Source organism: Athene noctua, chromosome 9, assembly GCF_965140245.1.
Source record: "Athene noctua chromosome 9, bAthNoc1.hap1.1, whole genome shotgun sequence".
Lineage (NCBI taxonomy): Eukaryota > Metazoa > Chordata > Aves > Strigiformes > Strigidae > Athene > Athene noctua.
This window is the reverse complement of record NC_134045.1, coordinates 9,769,986-9,781,757: the sequence shown is the minus strand read 5'-3', so window position 1 is coordinate 9,781,757 and position 11,772 is coordinate 9,769,986. Positions and strand designations below refer to the sequence as shown.

General features: G+C 33.6%; 1 protein-coding gene across 2 annotated transcripts in view; it reads right to left on the bottom strand.

The window, feature by feature from the left end:
• Positions 1-2,310: 2,310 nt before the first annotated feature.
• The window catches only part of RPGRIP1L (RPGRIP1 like), an 80,733-nt gene continuing 71,271 nt past the window's right edge, over positions 2,311-11,772 (bottom strand). For both annotated transcript variants that reach the window (XM_074913405.1, XM_074913406.1), the window contains exons 24-25: positions 7,943-8,076; positions 2,311-4,512 (exon numbers count right to left, since the gene is read on the bottom strand). In XM_074913405.1, the coding sequence (XP_074769506.1) occupies positions 4,409-4,512; positions 7,943-8,076 (238 nt within the window). In that variant the 3' untranslated portion in view covers positions 2,311-4,408. The remainder of the gene's footprint in view (positions 4,513-7,942; positions 8,077-11,772) is intronic.

Sequence of the window (11,772 nt, the reverse complement as noted above, 5' to 3'; positions counted from 1 at the left end):
AGAAATACATCTCCTTTTTTCACCACGAGGACAGTCAGACATTCAAACAGGTTGCTCAGGGAAGTTATGCAGTCTCCATCCTTGGAGTTTTTCAACAACAGATTGGATACAGCCCTGAGTAACATGGTCTAACACTATAGATATTCCTGCAGAAGGCTGGACTTGAGACCACCTGAGGTCCCTTCTAATCTGAATGATCCTATCCTGATATAGTATTGTGGCAGTACTACTATTAAGAACCTATAAGCATTTCTGTTTGAAGGTTCATAATCGCTTATTTTCTTACACAAAATATCCTATACTAGTATCTGATCATTTACAAGCTTTCATTTGAAATGACTTTGCTAGAACTGAGTTAGATGATCCCATGAAGTGTTGCGAGCTTTAAGTATGATTCAGCAAGGAGCTTCGAAATAAGAAAATACATCTAAAGCCGACAGATGCATGATTTAGAAAGAGCTTGGTGCTTATGAATTAAGACCTAAGTCTCTGTGTTATATGTGACTTTCAAGGTCGTGTCGTGTGAGTGCTAAGATTATACTATGATAAGAGACAAAACATAGATCAAATTCTTCCCCTGAGAAATTATTCAAATGAAATTAACTTCTTCAAAAGTTACCTTACCCATTTTAAAAGATGCAAAGAGAATAAAAATTTGTCAGCAATACCAAAAAAGGAGCTAACAAAAAGCACAGAGCAGTACACCTGTAGTATACTGTGCCTAAAGCAAATTTTTATCACATACATACAAAGGCATCAACTTGAATTTATATTCTGTAATTAATTTCATACAGGCAACATAATGCATTCAATTCAGTATTGGTTGAAGGATTGGGATCTAGTCCAACTATTGAGACCTATATCATAAACAGTAATGTTAAGAAAGTCTTATCAAAAATATTGTCTTGTGGAGTATCTCAAAAACCTGATGGATAAATCATTATTATAAACTGCAATAAGACCTGTCTATCTAACTGCAACACAAAATATTTCTCTGGCTCTGAAACATGCAGTAAAGTTTGTTGTATAATTTTAAGTCTGTATTTGAATTTATTTCTCAATTCTAATACAAAACAAGAAAACCAAGTTTAACAGATAATATTTAGTCTTAATATCTTTGGTGACTTCTTGAGTTATGATAATGTCTTACTACTCCTTGAAATAATAAAAAGCATTTAAAAATAATATTACTATTAAATACTCATCTTCAGTTGTAGTTCTGAGAGGCAAGTTAAAATTTTTTGTCCTATCTACTCATAAGCATATAATGAGATAAGCTGTGACTTACTCTAGAGCAAAACTGATTGAGTTCACACAGATGTTTCCTTGGTTCGTGATGTATTTGCTCTTATAACTTACATCCTCAGGTTAAGGTTATAACAAGTTTAAAGTAACAAAAAAAGAAAAGGTTTTTTGAGCTAAACTCAAGTTTCCATCTTGATAAATATACCTGGGACACCTGGAGAGCAGCAGCTATTATTTCACATAAGATGATATCACAGCAAAGCAAAAAGCTGTAATAATTAATGGGAAAAGATGTAAAATAACAAAACTGATCATCTGACCCCACCCAATTAATCTTATGCAGGACCACTGTTGTATCCAAGTCACACCATAGAAAAAAATCTCTATTCCACAAAAAATAATTTTAATTAAGTAAAATTTTAAAGTATGGTAGTACCCAACATTAAAGGCTTCTTTTCAAAATGCAAGGAGGATTATGTTTACTAACATATTGCACACAAAAAAGGTGTCTTAGAGTAAATTTAAGTTTTCTTCAAGTTATTCATAGCTCAAATCTGGACTAAATAGCACTAGATTACATTTTCCACTTTCCCTGCACAGTGCAGCATTTAGACTTAAGATTTAAGAGCATGTTGGAAATACAGACTACTTAATGCAAGAACAAAACTTTCTGGTAAGTTCGTATGTTTATGTTGCATAAGATAATACAATCCGTCTGTTGGAAAAATCCTCACTGAATATTATATCTGTCTTAGTAACAAACATGAATAGAAATCAAGATATTTTTTTTTTTAAAATCCCAAACTGAGTAATAGTGAGCCTTACAAAGAAATATGTTTAGGAACCTGAGGCAAATTATACATGTTAATGTTGGAGTCACTGAGAACAGTTAACAGAATGTAACCAAATGTCAACTGGAATATTTTGTAGTAACTTACCGAAGAGGTCTGCGTTTAATGAATATGTGAACGCTTGGTTTCTAAGTTTTCAACTTCAGATGGCGAAGATTAAGTGCTAAGGGTGTTACTGTAAACGTTTAAGTGAGATGAACATCACTGATTTTCTAATTTTACCACATGGTTTATTTCAGAAGAAAACAAGCACCAGTTACATAGTTCTCCTGCAAGTCAGTAAACAGTCACACATGAAAACTCTATACAATTTGCTTCTTTGTTTATGTGCAAGATATTTAGTTTGGTTTGCAAAGTATTAGAAGAATAATAAGAACCTCCTGACAGAATACCGCAACTAAATTTCTAAAAAGCCACTCAGTTAATCTCAGTGTTGAATCTAGCTGTTTCAAATTATTGTAATGTATAATAACAGTCTTATTGACAATATAGATGCACAGAGCCAAAAAAAGCTAGAAATAGTGGCCAAAATGATGAACTAAGCGCCAGCCCAAATGACAACAAACATATGGCCATTAACTGAAGAATGGAGGGGTTTAGGAATGCAGCTGTCTGTGGTCTCCTAAAAGTTCCAGAGGAATGAAATACTGTGAGGATTGGCAAAGTCTGGATGAGAAGTACTACTGAAGATGGTAGGTCCTAAAATGGAGTCAACCATCAGTTCATGTTGGAATTCAGAGATTTCTGTGGTCAGAATATATTCATTCCATTGGCCTCATAATGTACATCGACAAATTAATATTGTGTGGATGTCATTTCAAAGCCTACTGAAGACGAAGAGCCATTATTGAAGCCATTAGAGCACAGATGGTTCAAACTATATGCAGATATTCATACTTGCATTTCTGTATTATAGCTGGGGTTTTTTTCTGTTGAACTGTAATGAATTGTCTCATAATCTATTCCATCTTCTTGCCATTAGCAGGCTTTGAATGTTCACAAATAGGAGCAAAGAACTCATTTTCCAGAGCTTTAATCACACAAAGAGGGAATGCCTAATTCTCTAAATGAAATGGTCTGTGATCACTGAAGCAGAGATTTAATATATCACGGCAAATTAGGTAGATTTTAATAAATTACTTATCTCTCTGAATACTTTACATATGCTTATGAAGAAACATAGCCTGTTTGCAAACAGTGCAAATCCACAGCCTATAAAATCCTTTGAAGAAAATGACAAATAAAAAAGTAAATTAAAAAATGAAATGTATTATATCCTTGTTCTCAAGAGACAATCCTTTTGCAGCATTGATTCACAGCTCCATTAAAAATATCAATTAAATCCTTCACTGAGATTGGTTAAAAGCTGGAAAATTAACTTTCCAAGCTAGACACTGGTTATTCAGATACAACAATTAGTTGTATATGTTTGATGTAAGTTCTAGAAGTGACAAAAACCAAATGAAAACACAGTTGCCTGTCCCTACAGCTCAAACTAGTTGAAGCAAAATCTGATAATGTATGGTTTCTTTTTTGTGTTTTGACAGATGTTGGCTGAAAGTAAATCTTTTACTGTACAGAAAAGTGATTGTGCTTGCCCTCCCCCTACTTCAAATCATGATAATCATAAACAGCTGATTATAATGTTAGTAGAAGGGTAAAAGTTATTTAAAAAAAGGTTGCAGTAATTTAATAAGTCCTGCAACTAGCCTCATTTTTTATATTTAATTGATAGGAACTGCATGCATCAAAGAAAACACATACTGAGATTTAATGTGCATAAAATGGATATTAGCATTTTAAAGAGGCAGATTAACACATTAATCCAAGTAATTTTCATATATTGCTTTTAATAAAATCTTCACAGTATAAAATTCTTAATGAGGCTAATCACAGGCATTCCATTTAGTGGGGTGATTAGGGATAACATAAAAGTATTTTTAATCAGTTTTCTAAGGCTTATGGGTTTTTTTATTAAAAATTAAAATTTTGACTTGCATTTTTATTACTGTTTTATGTAGGAAAAAATCTTGAAAATGCAAATAAAGCACATCATTCAATCATGTAGGTATTAATTATTTACAAGACGTTGTCCATTGTGGAGAGATTCTTAGCCTTAGGGGGGAAATATAAAAACAAACAGACTGAAAAGTATACAAAACTTTACAACTACAAATCAAGCATCCTTTTCATATAAATTATACATTAAATATACTGTAAGAATTACAAAGATCCCATCTTTGAAGCACTATCAAGCATGTATTTACAGTGGGAGAAGGAACTTCTGTAGGCAAACTTCCCTTTCATGCCTCCTAGTCATCTCTGCATTCCTCATAGACTGAACGCAGTGCGTGGAGGGCTTCCACTGTTACTTTGAGCTTTCCAATTACTGCACTATCATCTTGTGAATCAAAAACTAGAAAGGAAACATCAGAAAACAGCATTAGCAATTTCATTTAAGATTTTGCTTTTGTTCTGGTAATTTTCCTTAGCATTTGGACAGATTAAAAGGCACCTAAGCATATGCTTAAAAAAAAAAAAAAAAAAGAAAAAAGAAATCTTCCAGTTCAGGCACTCAGCCTACTGGAAACTGAACACTCTAAGAACTAGAATGTACATCAAGAGAAGTATTACTGTTGGAATTAACTTTGGAATAAAGAAAATGATCTGTATGATAATTGCCTATATAAATTATTTTTCACAATAGGTAAATCTAAATGTTCCAAACTCTATGAAAAAACATGTATGCATAATTATAAATAGTTTTAAATAAAAAAATATACCAATTAATGCATTTCTTACACTGTGTGTATGACTGGTTCAAATCAGCTCAGACAGTTTTTAGTATTTAAATAGTGAATTGTTTTTTCCAGTTGGTGCAATGCAAAATTATTTTAATTCCAGGCTTCTATGTCTTGTAAAATAGTGAAGTGTAGACAAAGATGGTACTTCCCCTAGACTAAACTATTTAACAACCTTCATATCTGCCTATGTGGTTTTAAACTAGTACTTAAGATTTCTATTTTACAGAAATTAGCTAACATGATTTAAAATTGCACTCTTTTACAATATCTAAGTAAACCCAGAGGGCCACAATCTCTGCTGCCGTGATTAAAAACATGCAGCTAACAGTCAAAAATGAGGCTCTTTCCCAGCCCTGCACAAAAAGCAACGAGGCTGCCTAGCATGACTCTAGAAGGAATTAGAATAAAACCAAATAATCTTGACAGCACATCTTATCAAAGCAAATTATACATCAGATAAATGGCAAGGTTATGTATTTACTACATACACTAGGATAAGTATGCTGGGACATGCAATGATACTGCCTGCTACAACTTCTAGGCTGCTGGGACAGCTCAGAAGAGGTTTGGACAAGGAAAAACATGGGATAAACCTTCCATCACTTTGTCAATAGAGCTACTGTAGGACAGATTGGATGCTATTCTTAAGAGATCCAAACCATTTTGTATATCCTTGGACAAATCACTCCGTGAACTGTCAACTTAAACAGCAGACTTCAGGGGACATTATTCTTTTTACGTGTAAGAACTGCAGGATAACTAATTAATGATATCAGAAGATAGCATTAATTCTATTTTCTCAGTTTTAATACTATCATATTATCTCAGAGACATTTGGTTATATGTCTTGTCTATACATTTTTCATCCAGCCTCTTGCTTAGCCATTCACTTAAATGCTTCAAATTTCACACAGGCCACTGTCACACCATCAGCAATGAGTGGAACAAGATATGAAAAAGACATATGCTTGCAGTCCTCAAAAAGAATGAAGGAATTTTATGGTATCTAACTTATGTTATCTAACTTGTTAAATTTATGGTATCTAACTTAAGAATTCATGTGGTAGCATCCTATGAATTTCCACATGTCTAGGTTTATTATTTTTCCCTCAAACTAATATCCACCTCAGAGAATGTGTACAATGTTGTTTAGGAATTCTATTTATTGTGCCATTACATTTAACTGAAGTCTATGTCTAGATCTTAAGAACAGATCCTTTTACTATTTCTTCATCCAAGAAAACATACCAATACATTCTACTTTAGCCATGATCTGACATGCATTAACATAAAATTAATTTCAATTCTCTGAAAGGTCTAAATTTTCAGAAAATATGGTTATGGATGCAATAAAAAAAAATCTAAATGGTACAGCATCTGCAGGGAAAGGGAAAAGTGTGAGCAGGAATAAAAGTACATGTATCTATTACCATCACTTTCACAGATATAACGTACATAAAGCAAAAATTAGTTCAAATGTCTTATGATTACGGGAAGAAATGCTCCTCACAATATTCAAGTAGTTGCCATTGCATAATAATGGTTACCTTTTGACAGAACAACTAGTAACAAGAACCAGTCATTCCTATCATGATAATTATCTCAGATGACAATTAGGAGTTTTAAGAGTTCTGTGAAAAATGACTTTCAAGGGTACAAAACTATATCACTAATCAATCTTATCAAATGGGAATTATGACAATGGGAATTATGGCCATAAAATCCAGAACAAAAACAATTTTCCAGTGAGAGACTATGAAATACCTTTTTGGAGGAGATGTGCTTTCCTACAACTACTTGGAGAAAAACTATTGGTGGAGAAAAGATAAAGTGGTTCAGCCACAGTAAGAAGTGCATCAAATCTGTATATTATTTTTCCAGGGTATGGAAATTTGATTCCTCTTAGAATTTTCCTTATCATGTTCCTGCAACTTTGATGCATACTTTGAGTATTTTAGCTACAGCATGGATGCAAATTATGCATGATAATGGAAATGGATAAGAAAGCCTATTTCTTTTCCTTACTGCTCAGCTCCCCATCACTCAAGGTATGGTAATTAGAAACAGCAGTAGAAGTACCAAAGTCACATTAGCTTGGCATTCTGCTAGGGCTAACTAGAAGTCTTGCTATTGCAAAGAGGACCTTATGAACACGGGTGCACCGCATCTAGTAATCAAGATGGTTCACTTAACCATTATAGAAGAGTCACTGTTTATAACAGATATACTCTGAGCTTCTTCACTGAGCTTTACCACAATGGGGAAAGAAGATGGAGAGGAACAGGTAAAGAGGAAAATGCACCACTGATAACCATGTCCCTGCTACCTTGGGGAACAGGAAAGTCTAAGCAAGGAAATATATTCCTTCACTGTCTATGAAAGGACAGAGTAGCCTTCTGGAGTCTTCTTATCAGCATTATAAAAAAATGCTATAATAAGATTTCACACCTCCTACTCACCTCACCTTGCTTTAATGACTCACAGTGAAGTCTGTTACAGAAGGATGCTTACTCTAAACTGATACCTAACCAAAGCCACCAGTATTTCATATTGTCTCAGATAAAGGTTTCACACAGAGGACACAAGCTTCAGGTACTCTGGGGGTTATAACATAACCTCAAATAAGATATGGACATCAGCAGTACACAATTACTGACATAAATTTTAATAACAAAATATATATTTATAGTCTTACTAGTGTGAAGTATGTTGTACAAAATAGAGAATTATAGTAAGTGAACATGTCCTGAAAGTTCTTGGGTTTTATATACTAATACTATGAGCTGGGAATGCTGTTTTGTTGTGGTTTTTTTCTTTTTTTTTCTTTTTTTTTTAACAGATTTTAAGTAATAACCATAGTGCACAGTTTTTGCAGACTTTTGCAAAAAAAATGTGGAAGCCATTAGGTAATATTTAATAATTTCTTATTGAAACAACATCAAACAATTACTTGCACAATAAAGCTTGAAGAGAAAAGCAAAACCTCAACAAGTAATTTCTAGGTTACAAAAGATTTACAAGAAAGTAATCTCTAAAATTTACCATCAATATCTTGCTCAATAATATCTCTTTGCTTCTGGAATATCTCTCTCAAACTGACATAAGCGAAACCAATATCTTCACATTCAAGATCCCGTTCATCTTCTGGGGGATCACTGACGACTGTAAATTGTAGGCTAAGCAGAAAAAAAAAAACGAAGAAAGAAAAGGAAGAAAAAAAGAAAAAGATGTTACCTTCAAAAAGAGTTGAAAATTAACTCAAAAACCAGAAAAAAAGGCAAAACGCACACTTTAATTTATCACTTAAGGATAAGCCAGAACTCTTTATCAATTATATTCAACATTTTCCATGACAAGAATAGTCTGACACTCTCTCTTTTAAATCTGCCCTCCTTCTTTAGCGTTATTTAGCAGTATTAGAAGGACAAAGAGGTTGTAACCACAGATCTGCAGGCTTATAGAATTGTTTCATTTTTCTCCCCCCTCCCCAGCACCCTGTTCACATGGCAGTGACAGGCAGAGTATTCTAAGTATATTGAAGACTTTTTCACCTTTGAGACTTGTAAGTTTGTCTAGCTCAGCTGCTGAATCAACTATTCAAATCACTTATTTTCTTTATATTTATGCCCCAGAGGTAAAGATCAAGATTGTATCTATGTACTTTGAGCCCTTTATAAGAAAAACTCATTTATCTAAAAATATAGGTAGGAGGTTTTTTGGTAGGTTTTTTAGTTTGTGTTGCTTGTTTCTTTTTAAATTTTTAAAAAATTTTTACTGTGTTGATCATACCATGCAAATTATTTGATGTAAAGAAAGAAAAACAATTCATAAGCAATAATGGAAGGTTTAGATTAAATGCAATTATGTTTTGTTGGTTAAAACCTTTTAATATCGTAAGCTTGTTAAAAAGTTCAACCCCTTTAATTCAGTCAGGCCACATAAGATGAACCTGTACAATTATTCCAGCTTTGATGAGGGGATACTTATGCGGGAAAACTTTTCAGTTGTCTCCAGTTATGGTGCCTTATTTGCATAGTAGGCTTGGAACATATTAATTGGATTCCTGTTGGATTAAACTAAACTGAATATGTGCTCCAGGAGTACCTACCCCTAATCCATTCCACTACAACAGACATTCAATTAATAGGATCAACTTGTATTCTGAAGTCTCAAAATCATCCTGAAAATCTAAGTACTGTGCATATCAGGCCATCAGCAACAACTGCTTTGTGCCAGAGATTCTGTGGTCTGCACCACTTGATAATTTAGATCTAGCCTTAGTAAATTTTAAGCCATACATTTTCTTGGCTTTATACTGAGTGGTGTCAGAGACATGAGATAAATAATTGAGAAAGATAAACCATATCAAACATTTTCCTGATATCAGAAATACTAGCCATTTTCAGTGAAGCAAGTATTTCCAAACAGCAAGTGTAAAATATTTAGCTGAAAGTTATTGAGAATTTTCAAACCTCATTTAGATACGTGGAGAGCATATTCTAGCCAAGAACACATCCCACAAAAGTAACAGGAACCTAAAGGCAGTTCTCTCAAAATAGTATCTTTCTAATGTTGTCTGGTGTATTCATTAAAGTTGGACCTTACACAGCAATTTGTCCTGCACTTGTTCCCTCTAACCAATACATCTCATATTTTATCTTCATTATTCTGTTCCTGTTTTACACACAAAAATTAACCGTGAGTACAGCTTGAATACAAAGGCCTTTGAATATCTACCGTGCTGTCTAAACGCAGCCTGTTTGTCCATCCCAAACATCTAAGTCCAACAACTATACAAAATATTTGCATTTCTTCCGTGAACTTAAATTACACTCATTGCATCCAAGTATGGATTTTCTTTTAAACACATAATTCTAGTATTGTGGTGGAGCTGACTTGAGTTAGTGGCTTGTGTTGGGGCCAAAAATACTGAAACTGGCAAAATGACAGGAATTCAGAGCAAACTACTTTTTTGGTATGTTTTGGCAATGTTATTTAAACTGTGAATGCTTGTGAGCTTTACAGCCTAAAAATGTTACAGTAAGCATAATTCCAAATGAGTAACAATCAAGTTGCATACAATCAAGTAAAGGATATCTTAAACAAAACATGAACAAATCTTCCTAAAAGACTAAATGTAACAACAACTGCAATATTCTTTAATAGTAGTTCATTTTTGTGCTTGCTCTTATAGAAAATATACGTATAAATATTTGTTTGTCACTAAAAGCAGACACTTACTGAAAATACGTGTCTTCAAAAAAAGTTTCTGGAGGCAAAAAAGGAAAAATATCACAGCTATTTGCAACAGCAGGTGGATTGATTGAGTATAATGGATCTAATTTAAGATTTTAGCACAGACCTAAGCAGCAACAAAACTGCCAAAACTCAATTAAAAAAAGAGAAATACTTAGGTGTGTAAGATAAATATTAAATGGAATAAAAACAAATTAAAAGTTGCAAGAATAACTGATAAAATTGTTGGGTATTGGGAACAGATCTGTTTTGTTATGATTCAGTGTCAATGTTAAATCAAGTGGAGAAACCAATTAATCTGGTGGATTAATTTTTATCACTTAAGGATGCCAACTACTAAAATTTTCACTAAAGCATAAACTAAAAGTAGGCCTGGTAAAATTTGGAACAGTACCTTATAGCCAAAGTGGAGCCATTCATTCTGGTCCACTTTCTGGTTCAGATCATATGCAAGTATTTTACATAAATAGAGCAAGCTTCAACAAAACAGATCAAAAGAACTGCACCTCTGTAGTTCCAATATGCCTAAAAGATTGTAATACTGGATTAAATCTTTTCTGCTAATCAGGAAGCAGGAGATTTGGACTCTGGATCCCATGGGAAAACTCCAACTAGTAGACTGCAAGAATAGTACCACAATCACTTTGACTTTTGTATTTTTAAAAATTACAAATGCTTTAAGTTTAGAAAATATTTAAATACAATAAGCAGTATGCTTTAACTTGTTTTCTTCATTTACCAAAAAACTGCAAGTTTTCACATTGAACTGGCTAAAAAGAGACAGTTCACATTGCTTTGGAACATACTGCACATGAACAGACTCCTCAGTCGGCTTCAGCATTGAATGCACAAATGTGCAGCTAAGTGTCCCATCTTACCTTAACACTGCCACGCTTATCTAAGAGATTTTGGTGGAAGTTGGAATATCAAATTCATACTAGGATTTCTTACATAAAGCTATGTAGAGTGTTCCTCTCTCATATTTGTCTCTAAGATCCTAGACTTTGTCTCTAGCTCATCCACATATTTCTTTTATGTAACATGAGGTATCAGTACTCCCTTCCCTGCAGGAATCCCACGCCTGCTGACAGAATAAGAAGAAATCTTGACATCCTTTTAGAAATACTGTGTAGGAAGATATTTGCTAGCCACTGCAAGAAAGACTAGAGAACTAGATGAAACTTCTCTGCTAATAAAGGGCCAAAAGAAAAGTAGAAAAATAACTGCCTTAAGCTTAAAAAGTGCTTTACAATGAAGCAGAAAAAGTGGACAAATATTTATTATTGTTGTTATGATAACACTTAAAGGTGTTACCACCAGCAGGGAATTTAGAGTGCCTGGACAAAAGCTGTGATGTAGGCAATTCTTTATTCCAGAGATCAGTCATTTTTAGTCAGCAAGGAGAAAACCTTGTGTGTTAATATAGATATTAATGTAAAGCTAACACTGTACACATGCTCTGTACTCCTATAACATGGATGCATAGATTTTGTTACTTTGGAGAACAATGACTTCATATAGTCATTTTTTTGGAGTAACAATCATTTTCTCCTAGAAATGATACACCTGTCAGGATCATCCTGGAAACCTCTCGCATAAAGCTGTTCACTCTTGTT